This window comes from Acanthaster planci, linkage group LG05 (genome assembly GCF_054643075.1).
Source record: "Acanthaster planci isolate LZ-2023a linkage group LG05, COTS_SCS, whole genome shotgun sequence".
Classification (NCBI taxonomy): Eukaryota; Metazoa; Echinodermata; class Asteroidea; order Valvatida; family Acanthasteridae; genus Acanthaster; species Acanthaster planci.
In genome coordinates, this window is record NC_141781.1 from 22,230,346 (window position 1) to 22,249,057 (window position 18,712).

Consider the following 18,712-nt stretch of genomic DNA (forward strand, 5'->3'; position numbering starts at 1 on the left):
ACTGTAATTTTTAATTATTGATTCATTTAGGTGTCTGCGACTCTACACATTAATTAAAAATGCTCATTTTTCAAGGCCTACACATGCTGTAAATCGTTCTGCAGAAAGTGGAATATCCGTCTGTTTGAAGGAATCACTGATGTGATAAAGATTCCAAGGCCTTCGATGACCGAGGAGTTTGTTTCGTGTAAGTATGGTGTAAGGTGGTTTCGGTCCGTTATGTGCGCATTAAGCGTGTATTGCGCATAGCCTGAATGGTTGTTTGGCCAAGTGTGAGCTAACCAGTCAAGCGTGAAGGGTTCAGGATGTGCGTCATGTACATGTACAGTATGTCAGCATGTTGTGGAAAAAATGACTCGATTTCTTAACCGACATTAAGCCCTGTACTACTGCTCTAAAAGTTGTAAGAGTGTTTTGGTTCAAATCGTTGACATCAGCCAACATGATTCAGGGCAGGCGGGGACTTCTACTTCTGGGTATCCGTTTGAGCACTCCATATCCGTTACTGCGGTAATTTGGTTCTTTTCCGGAGTACCGGTCGCCACTCGTGTGGTGGTGGTGGTAGTGGTATCGTTGTGTAAATTGAAGTTGAATTCCTCCATGCCCGTTTTGAGTTTGTGTGCTTCAAAAACTATGGAGTCACCATTACCAGAAATTGTGATAACAACAGCGAGAGGTAAGTACTCAGCAATTGGCTGCGAGTTACAGTAAGTACCCATATGACACAATGTACATCTAGAAATGCCCATGTGAAGTTGTAAATTGGAGTGGGGCAAAAACTTTTGTTAGGCCATGGAGGTAGAAATAATAGAGTGTGTTCATCGGCGCGGCAAGGCATCCACGCTTCCACATACCTCAAGTTGTCAGTGCCCCACTGTGTCCACACAATTAGCATCATACAACTTCAGTTGGCATGGTTGGAGAGAAATACTTTGGAGAGAAAGGACATTGGCAAGCAAGTATTGTGAAATTGTGTTGAGATTAACCCTAACCCTCCTCAATCCTTCACCTGTTGGAGGACTGAGGAGTGTTAGGGTTAAAATAAGAGAAATGGAAATTGTAAGTAAAAGAAAGATGGATTCCAAGAAGAACTCAGTAAAGTCACCCCAATCATGGCCATAAAAATGTGTAAAAAATTAAAAAAACAGCCTGCCTCATTAATTGGTTTATTGCACTGTTTTATTTGATTCTGCTGAATAACCAGGAAGTTGAGTATGCTCAACTGTGATGTCCCGTTAATTACTGTACATGCTATGGGGGGGGGGGTTATGCAGTCAGCATTGTTGGTGCGTAACAAGTGCAAAAGTGGAGAGAAAGATAGATGGGCTTCAAATACATGAGAAAGTTATAGGCACAAAAATGCTGTCCAGTGAATGCAGCATAATGCCATGGTACAATCCTGTCACGATATTGTGACTGATTTGCCATGCTCACTGTGCGTCATTGGGTCATCTACTTTATACACAAGAGGACAATCTTTCTGTTGAATGTGTGCTCCTGAAATTAGCACTTTTGGGGTTTTACTACCTGTAGCTCTAGGGAAAGCTATTCCCCCAGTACTTACCGGGTACTACAACTTGGCCTATTGAACTGTAAGAAAGAGGCACCTGGTACATGTACACCATAGAGCAACGAATGCCTTGTTTTATGCTCTGTACATACCCAAACATCTCTTGACGCCCTGTGCACAAACCGTACATGTATGAAACTAACTTCACAAATGCTATTTTGTAAGGAAATACTTAATTTTGACATTTTAGGACATGTTATTGTTTTCTGCTGGCTGATATCATTTTAGCAAAAAATTATTCATGCCTGTAGTGTACGTGTATGGAACTCTTACCAAACACCCAATGGTAATAATTCGATGTTGTATGTGAATCATGTCCATGTCAACTGATGGTTGAGAGTTCATGACAGCACTCATCTGTCATATTAGTTTATTACTTGCAAAAAAAATGCTGGTAGAAAACTAGAAATGTAATGGAAACCGTGCCAGACCATTTTTTCCCCTAGACTGCTTTACACATTTCTAATATCTTGGAACAAACTTGAAAAACTCAAGTTAAGTTCAAACTGGATGATATGCCTTGCATGAGCCCCAGTTATACTTAACTATTGTGATGTAGTTAGGCTGGCCCAACTATAGTCAACAAAGTTCTATAAAAAGTTCTCAGCCTTCTCTGTCATATAGTTTCTTGCTCACACCTGATGGAATTCATCCAGAAATATGCCAGACTGGTATTTCATCCATGGCACAAATAAAACTATGCAAGCAGGAGTTGTTGATAAAGGAAATGACTTTGGCACATGCCGAGGCACATACTGCCTGCACTGGCATTCTTTGCTATACACATAGTTGGACAGGCATGTTATCTCTGCGTAGACCTTGGCGTTAGCCAACCAAATTGTTGTGCTGTAAGATTCCTTTGTGCATTACTGGTATGTCCCTTCCAAAGTGACTTTGATATTTACATGTAGCAGTATTAGGCTCTTGATAACAGAGTGGTACCTATTAGCATGATCTGCACGTGTGGTAATTCCCCAGACCAAAGAGTTGTCTGCTCTGAGAAAATAAACATTTATTGGCACATGACGCAATGCGATGTTGAGTCTGCACCTAAAATGGCAAAATGCTCAGTTCAAACGATGCAAACGTTTAGGAGATCCTGAATATTTATTTCACCCTTCTAATTTTGAGATGAAACTAGTAAGGAGTGCCAGACTAAATAGACTTTATTCAGAAAACAATTTACACACACGAACCTTTGCTTTTCAAGGATTTTTGTGTCCAAGGGCTCATAATTATCTTGGGCTCTACGGTGTACATTGTATGCAAAGGTCCTGTCATTTGAAAAGTTGTCATTTCAAACCAAATGATGTATGTGTGTCAAAAGGCATGGAGTGCCAACAGACATTATCGCTAGAAACATTTCATAACTATTTTATGTGCATGTCTTGTATTGTAGCGATGGACAGCCATCGTCTGAAAGCAGGACAAATTTATCAAAATAAGACAAATTGAGTCTAGTATGGTCCTCCACACACTGGCCACATGCACAATTCTTGCTACAATAGCCAATTTCTGATCGCTGCTATTTACTGAGCATTCAAGGTCAGCATCCTATGCATTAGTGTTGGTCGCTTGCACAAACACAAACAAACAATTCTATGTCCATGAACCCTTTAGCTTTACAAGGTCCACACACTGAATACAGGGCCAGCGATTTTTCCATATTGGTATTACTGTATGTCAGGTCATGGCAAAAGCAAAGTTGATCAATGGATGTGTACAACGATTGATGAGAGGTTGGAAGTCTGCTCAATATTACATGTATGCAGGTATGGTACAGTAAAAAAAACGGTTTCATCTATTTGTCAGGACGAAGTTATAAAATTTAACTTGTCATGAATTGTATGTGTGAGTGATTGATTGATTGATTGATTGATTGATTGATTGATTGATTGATTGATTGATTGATTGATTGATTGATTGATTGATCGATCGATCGATCGATCGATCGATCGATCCATCCATCCATCCATCCATCCATCCATCCATCCATCCATCCATCCATCCATCCATCAGTGGGAGACTGAACAGTGGACAAATGCTGCAAAATATTTGTATAGTAAGTAACACACACCCTACCAACTCTCACAGAATTCAACAGCCAAGAACCTTGGCCCTGGCCCTGAACCTTGATTTCAGAGGAACCGTGGGATATGATGTTTCAACTTCCAAGAATGTACTTGCCACTTACCGTACCATTGGATATTATTTCCAGATATGGATTATGCAGAAATTAATTCTAACCATTTCGGTGGTGAAATTTCTCATGGGAATATTTGTACATATGACAGGTCATAAACCCAGTAGAAAACACAACTAATTAAAAACGTCAGAACCCCGACAAATAATATGGAACTCACCAGGTCATGATTTTAGCAGTGAAGAAAGCACAGACTTCAACATCTGTCCACCACCTGCAAAATTTTGAAACATACTAATACATGTAGCTTGGGAAAAAATGACTTATTGTTGGCATTATCTTGGGCTGACAATCACTAATCCAGGAATGCAAAGTCACAGCCTGGGAGAAAAATAGTCAGTATAGTCCATAGCTCTGAATGCATGCAAGAGATCTGACATTATTGAACTGCCGGGCCATGACAGAATCATCCATCAAAGAAAAAGTCCTTTTGAAACTGTTTAATTTCCATAATTCAAACATCAACCTTGGATTGGCCTCTCTAGTTTAGGAAGTTTGTCGTTGGTTTTTGTTGTTACAGATCCAGTGTTTCCCATTCATCAATTCTCCCGTATGCGTTGAAGCATTTAAAATTCAAAGGCTCTCAGCACAGAATCAAACAAATTGCCAGTTAATTCACAAAATCTTCAAAAATCTGATTTTCCAGCTTCTCAAACACTACTTTAAATAAATAGTTCACTCGCACAAAGAAATTTCTTCCTTTTTCAGTGTTAATTGTTCAAATGTGTCTCTGGAGGCCACAGGTGTCGTCAATAAAGGATGAACTTTCTACAGACTTTGTTAACTTACACAAAGTGGCGGGGCGTGTGCAATTGAGCGGAAGAAAGGCATAAGTATCACTCTTGTAAAATAACCTTGAATTGGTTTAAAAGAAAGACTTCTTGCAAAGTAAGGTTTAACATCTGAAAAATGGAGAGCCAGTTGTTCAGTTTTTCGCTTGATTTACTCGCTCTTCATTGGAAACACCCTGGCTAACAGATGTCAATGTGTGTTTGATGGGTAAATATGACCAACTTTGCCGGTATCGGTACATGGACTAGACCTGTATGTAATGCATGTTGAAGTCGTTTAACCTGCTTTTGCACCATATCAATTATTATTTGACTTAAGTAGTCAAAATAGTGATAAGAGCGAAATTCAGTGCATGGATGTAAATATGCAAAAAAGTATATTTAGAAAAGACTAGTTTGGCAATATGTAGGATAGGGTGTACACGTACATGTACATTGAGTTTGACCAACCTTGGCAAACCCTCTCACTTCCTAGCGGTGCTTGGAGGCTTGTTGTATGAGGATGGAGGGTTCCTTAAACCTCCAGTATGGCCATCACATTGTCCAGTGGGCTAATTACCGTGGAGGTTCACTCTTGATTTTTGCCTTTGTATTTTTATTTGTTTTGTAATTTAAATCTTTGTATACAATTTCCTGTGTTTAATATTATCCTTGTGAAATCATGTGGAATTCAGCCTGTTTGACTGCAATGATGATTGAATAAAGCACCATAACAATAATAATAAAGTCTTCTCTGACATCGGGTTCATGTAGTTTGCACAAGCCTTAGAGAATACAATTCACAGGGTTGATTCACGGTTCGGGCAAATGCCAAAACAGAGCAAAGTTTCGCTCCAAAAGCATTTGCAGTGAATTAGCCTGAATTGGAGGTACTGTAAGTTCAACCTGCAAATTCATGGCAGGAATTTATTATTGTTTATTTTGTGCCAATTATGAACCCACCCTGAGTGGGATTTGAACCCATGGTTTTACAGGCAGGGATGTGCCTTGATCACTACTCAAGCACTGACCTTTCCTGGTTCCAAAATTCCTGGTTCCAAACCATGGATAAATTTGTCAGAGTCAGAACTGCTGTCAGTGACTGGGGGAGACGTATATGTACTGGGATGTTTTAATGTGCGATTTCCTTACCTTTTGTATACTATGCGTATTCATGAAGTGTAAAGTTATGGACTGATACCAGTATACATGTACAGTACAGTAACCAGCCTGTCGTTACCCTACATGTACATGCACTGCCTACTGGATAGTGTTCATGTAATGCATCTTGGAGGCTGATTGCTAATCAACTTGAAACTGGGAAGGTCGAGGGCTTCACTTGTCTGTCACACTGACTTGCAGTGATTGAATCACTGCAGGCTACATGTGATGTACATGTACATGTATGTGCCTTACATGTACAGTACGTGTACATGCCACACAAAGAAACGTGTGCAGGTGGCATGGCATTATACAAACATGTACATGTACGGTAGAAACATCTTCATGTTTGCGTGTTGCAGGTGGTTGTGCGCACACTTGAGTTCTTGTATAAATCAATCATTACAAGCTTTGTTCTTGTTCATACATGTGTAACAATGCAGACCAGCACACGGTTTTGATATTCTCTCACAAGAGGAGTTGAAAATGGTCTGCAGGAAAGCTGCCCTTTGCAAAACTACATCATACATGTCTAGTTTTTTTCTGTAAGTCATTCATGAAGTTCTTATATGTACATCATTTGGAAATACCGATATGTAACTCTAGCATTACTGCAAGAATTTATCCGCTGTACACAAACATGTACATGTACATGAGCTTTAGTTTGATTTCCATGAGTGGAAAAATGGCCCAAGTTTAATTTTGTTTACACTTGATAATCTTCTCTCTAAACTGTTTGCTCAGTTCGTGTTTATACCTGTTGGATCCCCTTTAACTTTAAGTCCAATAGCATAAGAACCTCACAAAAGAGGTTTTTGCTGTTGGGTGGTCAGGACGTGCCTACCCTATGTTGACTATATGGCGATGCCAAATGACACGGGTTGGTGAGTGGACTCCCCTGTGCTGACCAAAGTTCAGACAATTGTGTTCAGACTGTGGGCACTGTGAGCCTCCTGTCCGCATAGATACTGCATGGACTCAAGCCCCATCTCAAGTGAATTATTAATTAACCCAGCACTGCAACTGCATGCATTGCTGGTTATGTTAGCCCAACTCTGCTCATTTGTCTTCCGTCGTTACGGCGACATGAAGACACCCTCGCTGTATGCACGTCACAGTTCGTTAGGCTAAGGAGTCATTAATTCACATGTAGTGCTCTACGATGGAGAAGCATGACGAGGAGAGCACAAGACAGAAAATATGGAATAGTGAGTACAGTGGATTGGTCATGTATGTACATGTACATTTTAGATGTGTTTTCTTCAGTAACAAGCCACCAATACGTTTCAGTGTTTAAACAGGACAAAATTTGTTCTTTTCAGATTGAATAATGTTCATATTTTGATTGTGTAAATATCATAAATACTCCCATGACAAAGACTTCATCAAGTTTGTTTCCTGTGACATGGGCTTGTCATACATGTACAGGTATGTCAGTTGGATTCCATACATGCCTTTTTAAATTACACATCAGTTTAGTATTTGTTCAAGAAAAAATTTGAAAAGGCAACGTGCATGTACATGTAGGATGTGTACAATGTTCAGGTGTTTGACACGTTGCAAGCAAACCTTGGTTAGGAATTGCTGGTCAAAGAATAAAAAGCAATGAGGCATGTGGGGCCAGTCATAAATGTCTTGTTTTATGATGTGTGCCCTGGAGGCTAGCCTCCTGGCAGCGAGCTACGGTAGCCTGTGAAAACAAAGAGACACCAACAGGAAATATTTTGACTCAACCTACATTTATGCAAGTCAAATTTGTACAATCACTCGTTCAGGGCTTGAAGTATATGAAAACTCCATCAGAAATTTACGACTGATACTTGTAACATTGCAAAAGCAGTACGGTAATTTTGTTGCATTAATTTAAAGTTAATTTCCCAGTCAGTAGAATCTTCTCATTGAATTTTTCATCTGTCAGGAGGATTGAAATTATATTTTGCAGGTTGTAATAAGGAAAACAAAAACACAACAAAAATTATAGTAGCGTCAGGCTTCATGGCCCGACCTACATGTATCAGTAGAAAAATACAAAGAACCTTTATCTTCTTACAAAACAAACTAGAATTAAGAAAATGCCAATTTATGGTGCCCACCTACGGGCACATCTAATGTCTGTGCTCCCTGTTCTTAAAAAGTCTGCCATACTCTCGAAGGCATCTAGCTTGGCGAAGAAAAAGGGGATTATTGTAATGCCTACATGTGTACAGCCATACGTGTAAATTGAGACGGTCTTTACCAATGTCAGAACGTATTAAAAATCTTTCGATTTCAGAGGAAACCCAAAATGTTATCATGTTTGGCGAATAAGGAAATCAGGTGCAGTACGTGTATCCATGTGACTCTTTCAAACAGCAAGCCGAAGCATTCAAGAGCTGTTACCAATAATACAGAGAGCGACATTGTACAGAGCAATGCAGTTGGCTGATCTATTGTAGCATTTGTCATTGATTAATCTATAAGTCAAAGGTCATGTGCCCTGGCATCCTCCACATTATCCGTGCTACATGTAGAAAGAATCATTGCAGTTGATGCGTAACCTTCAATATGATAACTGTTGCAGCACATCCCCGCTCTCATTTGTCTCATGCTGCCATGAACTTGAAAATTCAATTGAAATTTGAAATTGATTTTCTGTCGAAAGCTCGCACATGCACAGATGAGAATGATTGTGCGTACATGTACAGTGTACAGGTAGTTTGCATTTGAATGTTGATGCATGTACATCCCTACTGTAATGAGGTGAGTTTGAGTCTGTCTGGTTATCTCATGTGGTTCAGTTTGTTATGGACATACATGCACTATACTTTGATAACGTGCAGGAACTCATAATTTCTGCCCTGAACCCGTATGTGTACAAGTACATGTAATTTCATGAGAAATGTCTGAGGTACCCTTATAAAACTAGGCTGACTGATTTTGATGGATTACTTGGATTTTGTTTTAAAATTTCAGTCACATACATGTATATGTAAGATGACCAGATCACAAGGACTGCTTTTCTGAGTTTATTTTAAATGTCTTAAACGTTTTTCTAATGTCACTTATTGTTTTGCTTCCTTCTTTGATGGGGGCCGTGTTAGCACTTTGGGGCAAAGGGAGTTTGAGGCAGCTATGGATTCCATACACAAGCTCCAGGCATCCTGAAAATTCTACAACAGCAGTCATTTTGAAAGACCACTTGAATGCCATTGTAGTGTTAAGTCAAAACTCTGGTGCAGCTGTCTATTACACAAACACTAACTTGCGCATACTTTGATTATCATCATTAATTCATCATTACACATGCATGCTGCAATGTTTGTGTCATCTGTAGTTGCTCCATAAAGTCCTTGGTCGCTCCATCCTTTCCAGTCCCTTGTTATGACATTAGCAGTAGACCTGCAGCCTGTTAGGAGGGTACAGTGTACCCCAGTGTATGGCATGATATTTCTATTTAACGTGTACTTTCCCATCGGCTACATGTACTGTACATATGCACACTTCATTAGGCTCTTGATAGCGATCTTATAGTGCCATATTGACTGCATCACTGGCCTTGGAATTAACAGTTGCCCGACAAAATCAGCAGTTTTCAGAGTTTTTAGCCTGTCTAGCCTTGTTTGTATTCCAATAAAGAAATGACATACAAATTACATACATTACTGCTCATGCATAGTGGCATGTGTTATTATCATGCATGTCGGGTGTAAATTTTGGTCAGTGCTTCATTAGGTGAGGAATGTAGGAATATGCAGTTGTCTGTATGTGTTTTGGCCGGTATTCCTGGCTGCCATCCAGGATACAGACGTGTACATTTACTGGTAGCTTGTGGAAGTCTGATCTTGGACCATTTTTCTGGATGTTATGTTCTCATTTTTAGAGGATGCCAGGATGTCTAGCACCGATGAGCTAGACGAGCCACACAGGGGCTCCCTTTCCACCTCCCAGCCTGCCCTGGACCGGCACAAGCGACGCAGCCTCTGGAAGACGTTCAAGAAGAAGACCAACCCAATGCGACGATGGAACTCACTCCGGGGCAACAGCAAAGACCGTCGGGCCTCGGCGGACGTGGGCGGCTCCTGCCTGTCCATTAACCCCTCCGAGCAATCGCAGGACTCGGACTCAGACTATACCTCACTGCCACGAGGGTCCTGCCTCAGCTCTAAGAACACCTGTCACAGCGAGACGGACTTAACGATGATGGCAAATGGTGGGATGAAGAGGAACAAGAGAAGTACTAAGAAGAAAAGCCTGTCGTTTGAAGATCAGAAACTCCATCGAAAATCCAAAGGAACTTTTGAAAACAAGGAAGATGTTGAAATATCCAGGCTTGAAGAATCAGTAAGTAAACCAGAGCTTCTTAGATATTGAATTAGTAAGAGCGTGTACTGAGTACATGTACATGTACGCATACTTTACTAATCTGCATATTTTAATGCGCAGCGATTGGTTCCATGCATTAATTCCCTGTCAGTAATAACACATTTAAATCATCACCAGTCCATTGAAGTTGTACTTGCATTGCCTAGTATGCAGCACTTGGCAAATAAAATGAATTGGAACACAGTGTGACTGGTCCTGGCGACTAGGAACCAGCTTGATCTCACGTCACCCCTCCGTCAGGCTTCAGCTGCCTCCCTAACTTTTTGACTCATTGTGCACAACCACGTTGCATGTTTGTTTGAGAGGAGCTGGTGTGTGCCTACCGAAGAGTTTGAATCTCCGCCATTTCTGTCATTGAGGGGTACATGGTACTGGTAGAAACACTTTACATAGGACACATACCGCTAAATTCACATGCAATCATTCCGTGCTTCTTGGAATTGGATTTAAAATCGAGTTGTCAACACGAAATCTCACTAAAACTGTCCACCAGGAAACAGGTTCATGTACTAGTATTCATCCCGAGGATGGGTATTTCTTTAAAGCCATTGTTAGAAAAAAGAAAGGCACCAGCCGGTACAACTCACAATATACCAGCATGTACATGTATGTGACTGCACCTGACTCTCAGCTTTTTAATGTTGAGTCATCATTTGAGGTGAGGTCCAATTTACATGTGCCTAGATCAAGGATTTTTTTTACCTCATTTGAACCAGGAAACGAGAGTTTCTCAAAATAATGAACACAGTCTTTCGCTGCTCTTGATTATTGGACCCAATGGAATGTGGGAGAGGGACGGTTGGTTTGAATATAAAACAATCGATTAAAAAGGGGGACAACTTTTATTTGTTGTGGTTCAATTGAAATGAGAGAATTTCTGAAAGCTACCTGTATCATTCAACTGCTGAAGAGAATGGAAATGGGAGACCAGTTGCACACTTGGTGTAAAGAAAACCTAAGGAATTTAATAACAGAAAACTTTACTGGTTCATGTTGCCACTCAGTGTTGGCTTCATTGGCTTTTTCTACAGTGAGGCAAAGGCAAAGAAATAGCGCCCTCTTGTGGCAAAGTTGTGGATATTTATTTACAAGTTCTGTGTATTTCAGCAATACGGCAGTCAGGTACATGTACGTGTATGCTGTATACATTCACATATACCTGTACAGTTTTTTAATAGCGTTTTGGCCATGTTGTATATTAATTTTCAAGAATTTTACTAAAAGATTCTGAACATTGTATTCTTGATGAAAGTCCTCTTCAGTCATAAAAAAATTCAGCAATTTCTAAAATTCTCACCGAGTTTGGCTAATGTGGATGTACATCAGTATGTCAATCTTAATTTGGAAATGCACCAAATTGCAGTTTCAAACAGGTTATGAACTCATACGTGTATGTGTAGATGAGCTGAAAGAAGGGCAGTACATGTGTACATATATTTCTTGCAGACCAAGTTGACATGTCTTTTTCCTTACCCCCCGTTGTGTAAACATCAGGAAATTTTTTGTTTGCCATGCCATTATTTTTTTCTCAAGTAAATTCCCTTGACAGCCAGAACCAATTTGATGTTATGGTGTCATTTCATCAGTTGAAAGTGGTCACTCTTGCACATCGGCTAACAGGAGAAAGCTTTTAGTCTGGGTTGTTTAATGCCCTCAGACAGCCGTCTCTGGAGGTGGGATTATGTAGATGCTCAGTACAGAGGATGTGTCTTGATGCACGGATGAATCTTCCTCCCGGTTTTTGAGAGGCAGGGTGCAATCGTGTTGGCCATTTTGAGTAGTCCAGGGAGGCATATTAACAGAGAGCTGTGTTTACTGGCCGACAGGGTAAAAGGCTTTTAAGATTGATAATTGCTCAGGAAATTTCACATGTTGAAATGCTTGGTACCGTGTAAGCTTGTGTAAGCTTGTGTTCAGTGTGTGCTTATGCATTGAAGGTGGATGTACATGTTTTCACGTACATACAAACTACACATGGGGGTTGTCTCAAGGACGAGTTGACCTTGTTGGTGTGATGAAGGCTACCTACATGTGGGTGTAGGTACACGTTGGTCAGATCTTTTTTGTCTGTCAGGAAATGGAATGATCCATCTGCACTTGCTCTGTGTGTCTTGATAATGTTGATCAGAACGATACATGTGGATTAGACTGAGATGGTGGACTACCAAAAGTTTGAATCCATTGCCATGGTTGCGCAGTGCCATAATTTTTCGATTTAAACAGGTGAGAATCTTTTTTAGATTTGATCAAGTTAATCAATGACAGGGGCTCTGTGCTGGTAACTGGTTGCAGACATAAAGGACAATGTAAAGTTTTTCTTGGATTTTAAGCGGGTTCAAAAGAGGAAAGAATGACTACGTGTAGTTTCCTATTTTGAAACTACACCTGTGAGCCAAATCTTGGATTCTTCCAAGAGAGCATTAGTGCTTTTGGAAAAAAATTTATCATTGGCCTGTGGCCCATGAGGCTGGTTATGATAAAAATTCTCAGAAATGTTCGGTTTTGATTCGGATTCCCTTCCATACTTTAAAAAAGCCCTTTTTTCTAGCATAATCCCTCTTTGTCCCTTGTGTGTAATCTGTTTTCAAAGTTTTAGTGTGGGGGGGAGGTTTTTAGCCCTGGTGTACTGTATTTTGTCTGTCATTTCTTTCTGAGTTACAAGTACATGTATACCAGCAAAATTTGTCTCTCATCAAAAACCTTGTGACAATTTATTTTTCTCTTGTGTGACTTGTCCCCTGCTCAAGGCTAATTGGTCCTTTTATGCTGGTTACCTTGTCTTTGGTGCCACGTTTGTATTCAGTATTTGCTCTGTATAGTAGACATCATCTCCTTAATAAAAGATGAATTACAGGCATACATAAAATCCCACACTTGTTGGTTTCTTGATGGGCTAGGAAGGAGTAACGCCTTGAAAAATATAATTTGAAATTGAGCTGCTGGTCACATATTTGCCCCCTGAAAATTAAAACAAAAGTGAGCTTTGAATGATGAAACAGAAATTGACCATTTGATATTCAGCAGTTGTCTCTTCTCACAACTTCTTATCGGTAGTTCAGATCTTGGAATATTCAGTTTTGATCGAACCTTTGCAAGCAATTTAATGCGAAAATGATAGGACACGTCTCCAATATTCTTGGGAGAATGTGTTTTTAAAAGCTTTTCGGTCGTACTAGGGGTTCATTTGTGAGTTTTTTTAAATAAACACAATAAAACACTACAGGTACAACTGTACATGTTGGCCTACATGTACGTGTATGTTTGTATGTACATGTACATGTACAATGTGCATTATAAATATCTACATCATTCGTTATAAGAGCTAATGACAGTACATGCGTACGTGCACCATATGCTGTTGTTGAACAAAACATCGTATGAAGCACTTCAGATGACCTGCATGCTGTATCCATTCAGTGTAATGATTCGCTGTGCATACTGTTTGCACGTATACACAGTTTTTCTGTACAGTACCGGTACACATCACATGCACCACGCGTTGTCTTAATAACATGTATACCAGCAACTTCTACCTTTATGCAAATACGCAAGTAATGCAAATACCGTGCAGCCTGGTGACGAGCTGAACAGATGTCTCATATGTATGTGTGGCTTCACCATTTCAAGCAGACTCGAATACCAAAAGTCCTTCTGGGGCAGGTTTTACCATTCTGTTAGTCTCGTGAAATTAGTGTTGCGTAGAATCAGGTTGTTTTTTCTTACTGGTACAGTAGTGCCAGATATCATGGGCTGGTCTGGTGGAGGTACATGTAGTTTGCACAGGGAAAACCATTGGATCACAGTATCGGGCTATCAAGTACATGTACGTGTACATGTAACTCACCCACTGGCTGGATTTTTATTGACAACTTTGGTGTGAACAGCGTGTTTGAAAGGTTGACGCCGGGGTTTGACATAAAATGACTTTGGTTGACTTCCTCCTGGGGCTGAGTTTTCTGGTGAGTGACTTTTTTTTTTTGCTTTCATACGTGTACAGGTTGTTATGCACTTTCATGCTTCTGTCTGTGTGCCAAGTAAACTGCCGGTAACTTCAACCTTGTTGTCATGTTTGCTGTAAGATGGAACTGTCCTGCAGGCATCCTGCAAACTCTGTCACTGTGCCAGAAACTGTAGCACTCTCGTCACACTTTTGATGGAGTATCATGCTCATAGTGCAAAGCACTAACAGTCACCATACACACCGATAGACACGACATGCATACATACCTTCCCCAATCTTGCAAAAAGAGTCAAAAACAGTCAAACGGGACAAGGGTTAATCCCCAAATTTGTACATGTACTGGTAACATGGGTTATTTGGGGGCAACCTACATCTACTACGCACAATTGAGTGTGCATGTATCTGTAATCCATTACCAGCCAAGAATAAGAGAGAAGCTGGTATGGAAACCATTTCAATCAAGCACCTGGTGCTTGTATGAAGATTGCACCGTCCGTGTATCTCCACCTGTAGGGGGATGCTGCGTAGTAAAAACAGGCCACACAAAGTTTTAAAGAGCAATCACATTGCCTTTATGGAAAAAGTTTGTTAAACAGGTAATTGGTCATTATTACCCATAAATGACTAACTTGGCAGCTCTCCTTTGCATTTGGGAGTTCATTTCCACCGTGACAACACTTGGCCTTAAAAAAATGTGTCGATGAGGAGGACAAACAAATCTATCGATTTGATGATGTCATAATACTGCTCTCATTCCCCCAGAGTTTCTTGACCTTGTGGCCATAATCGGGGGCTTTATAGCACAAGAACAGAGAAAAATGGGTAAAGTACATGTACATGTAAATGAGATGTCATTCTCTGGAAATGACCGCGGCCATCTGCCTGAAATTCATCGGGACCTTACGCCAGTCCAGATCGTAGCCTTTGATCAAGGCGCCCGCGGCGAAATGGATAGTCGCTCAAGAGTGAGGAGCTGGAGGAGACTAGTTTAAGCAGCAAACCAACGCATGAAGAAAGACTATGCGACGAACCGCACGCATGCCCTGCACGCCTTTGGAGTTTCTGCACCACGTAGCTTATGTTTTTCTTTACATTTGCTACCGTTTCGGTAGCAGATATGATACATGTATATATGCGTATGCATAAGTCTCCACCAATCAAAATGATCACCTCTGTCGTGCATGTAATAAATTATTCATCATTACAATAGCGCGCGTATTCAACACGGCATCCTTTCCGGCAATGGTGTAAGCTCTCGACGACAATCTCTTCCTGAATTGCCTCACACATGCAGCACCGAAGCTTGGGATTCCGACCGACAATTTGAAACCACAGCAAATGTTGGCCGTGAAGGCTGTTCTAAAGGGTCAAGACGTATTTGTCAATCTTCTTACTGGATATGGGAAAAGTTTCAAATACCAGGCTGCATCGTTGTGCAGTGACTTCATGAACTTAAGTAGCCTAGACATGCTCGGACTACTTAGCCCCCCAAACAAGATTGGTTTAGAGAAATGTGAATAATTCATAACAGTCGCATATTGAATAATTCAGATAAACCACTAGAAACAAAGCTCCAAAGGCGCTTGCGGGGGCCCGCCATTTTGAAAAAAGTTTTTCATCTTTTCTTCATCGGAACCAGACAAAAAATCTCGCAGTTTTCTCACAGCCAAACAAGTTTTTTATTACCCTCCTACAAGAAAGTTGTTTATTTCTCCTATAAACCTTGTTAAGTTCAGCAATGATGCTGGAGGCTTAACCAAACACAATAAGCTAGTCAAATCATTCAATTTTGCTTCGTTTGGCGCAACTTACATCACTTAAACTGACTGCGTAAGTTACGCCATAATTTGTTGCATAAGTCATGGACTTATGCAGTGCGTAAGTTTTGTGAAATCGGTCTTTATTTGTTGCACAACTTCCGCAATAAAATGTGGCGGAAATAGAGTTACGCAGTGTGTAAAGTTTCATGAAATTAGCTGCTTCCCGCAGATTCACTCTTACCACAGTAAACCATTCAACTACCGGTTGTCAGCTGACAGTTCCTTTCTGAAGTGCTTTTATTTGAGTACGATGTGCGAATGTGCATCCTCCACATTTTTAGAATTTCTGATGGTAATGAAGCAGATTTGGAGTGTAATGAAATTAAAATAGAAATCTGAATAGCCTTCTTACAGAACAATTTTGAATTTGTTAGCTCCAAGTGCTTCAGGTGTGCATGCATGTATGCGTTCATGTACCGGTATACATGTAGTTTGACTATCCAGGGATGCCACATTGATCAGTGTACGAGTACATGTACACAACAGTACCGGTACCTGTGATGGAAGTTCAAGCAATTTCGCAGAGAAAAATGTGGGGTAAACTCTATTGAATTATTTATTTTGTTTTAGTATATAAAGCACAAGTTGTCATGGTTTATTTAGATGTGATGTACATGTACGTGGACATATGTACATTAAACATTTGTGTTTGTACATTTGTTTCTAATGCACAGGATTATGTGCCACCTTTAGAACCACCTTACAGAAATTATCTATGTTGCAAAGACTCAGGATACATTTGCATAGAAACACACCATGCATTGCAAATGAAACTGTACCCTAAGTACATGTATAATTTGTCTGTTGATGCAAATTGACATGGGTCATATGTGTACACCTGCATTGGTATTTTGTTGTATCACTGGCAGCCTGCTCTTGTGAATAAATGCCTCTAGTACCATTGTGAATTAACCTGTACCATGTGGATTTCTTTTTTAGAAAAGTGGATGGTTTGGGTAAATAAATAGGCTGCCAGTAGCTAATGCAGTTCTTTAGACCCAACAAACCTTTTGCGAGTTAAATTTAAATAAAATCTGGTATCGGTACACTGAACTACATGTATCTGATTGCACATACCGCTAAACGTTATAATTTGAATTCCCCAGACTAATGACACTGTTGCTGTTCCTCGTGATTCGGGGCAAGCTTTTGCATAGCGACCACCATCTCTGGAATGGACTGGTTCCTTTGTGCCCTTATCCATTTAGAACAGTGCCTTGTACATGTACAATGTACATGTAACTAGGCAAAAGCTTGCCAAATCATGAAGTACATGTACCTACATGTAGCAACAGTGTCTTTTGTATGGAGAATTCAAATGGGTATATTCGAATGATGTTAAAGAACTCAGTGTACCAGATTTTAATCAAGTTTAACTCGCAAAAGGCCTTTTGAGCTCTTCCCGTAGGGGTCCTCTTAAGTGACAAATACACAGACAGTAATTGGATAATGATACTGGGCATGTAACAGAATTTGGAGCAGCTGCTGAAACCCACAGAAGTATTGAGAAAAGCCTAACATGTTCAGGATATGGGAAGAAAACTTAAATAGTGACATTTGTGACAAAGCCTGGCCATTTGAAAAGCCTAGCAATTTTTGTGTGGTTGAATTAAGTCCCGATAAGTTGTTGTGGTTTCAACATCGAGAACCCACAAAAATGCTGAAAATGAAAATAATGGGCTATCAATACAGTTTCAGGGGCAGCAGGACTTTGAAAAAATAAATGAATTACATGTACTGGCATTTGAAAATTGTTTTCTGAATGAGCAAACGGGACTGTGGAACCAACTTAATCAGTAAAACCAAACAGCACCCAGAAATTACGGTACATGTACAGTACATGTCATGCATGTCGGCCTACTGATATGGTAGTGTACTTTGCTGCATCAGTGAAAGTGAAATACTGCCCTCGAGTGTTCACTGTGTGACATCACCTCCACCCTCCCATGTCATCCTCATCTTGTGAATGGTCATTCTGGTTGTGTACATGTCCATGTGCCTTCATCAGTAGCCTGCTCGCTTGGAATTGCTTGCTTCACACACAGTAGCACTGTTGCGGGGATGTACCGTGTATAAAGCACCAACCCTTTCTTGTGTGATAAAATCTGCCTTGAGGTCAGTGCATGTACGTTTTCTCGCAGTTTTGAAAACCTTTTCCTGTATTATTAAAGACAAGGAATTTTTGTTGGCTGAATGATTCATATTTATTAAGGATGATTTTGTTGTTTGAGTGATTGGTTTTGAGCATACCACGATTGCTAGTACCACTTCTTACAGTTCATTAATTGCTTTCCATGCAGCTTCATCCATCATACCCCTCTCGATGCTGTTTACACCTTCCAGCACTAATGTCTTCTTGTTTTTTACACTGGGTGAGCCAAAACAATTATAGTGGTGGATCTTTCACACACGGTGAGGAATTTGTCAACAGAGTATGGGGAAGAGTGAGATGTGTGTTTAATTTATTTGACCCTGGGGCAGGTCATCAGGCGCTGAGCCTTGGATGCGTGGTGAAATCATAATAATGCTTTGGAAACCTGTACTTCCGTATGGTACGGCCAGGCACTATTAATAGTGTTAGTCATGTGTACATGTACGATGAATGCACATGGCATGTACAGTAGATACTGTACATGTACTGGAATGTATGCAGTATTCAATTGGCTCTCTAGCAGTACAGTGAACACTAGCTCTAATTTGCTTTCCAACTCCCCGGCCAGCAAGCACTGTGTGTGTGCAGCAATGTTGTGAACTCTTATCTGCAGAGGTAACAATTTAGGTATGTACATGTACATGTACGTACTTCAGTGTACCACACAGCATGTTCATGTACTGGTACCTGCTTGTGATGTGCTCCAAAAACAG

The 18,712-nt window shown here is 40.4% G+C and overlaps 1 protein-coding gene across 8 annotated transcripts in view; it reads left to right on the forward strand.

Annotated features, from left to right (window-relative positions):
- The window catches only part of LOC110987423 (multiple C2 and transmembrane domain-containing protein 1-like), a 60,766-nt gene that overhangs the window by 6,018 nt on the left and 36,036 nt on the right, over positions 1 to 18,712 (forward strand). The window contains exons 1-2 of one of the 8 annotated variants that reach the window (XM_022250151.2): positions 29 to 187; positions 9,564 to 10,024. In XM_022250151.2, the coding sequence (XP_022105843.2) occupies positions 9,575 to 10,024 (450 nt within the window). In that variant the 5' untranslated portion in view covers positions 29 to 187; positions 9,564 to 9,574. Of the gene's footprint in view, positions 1 to 28; positions 188 to 290; positions 677 to 6,717; positions 6,913 to 8,246; positions 8,444 to 9,563; positions 10,025 to 12,149; positions 12,290 to 13,672; positions 14,026 to 18,712 lie in introns of those variants that run through there. The other 7 variants (XM_022250147.2, XM_022250148.2, XM_022250150.2 and 4 more) reach the window with 7 other exon arrangements.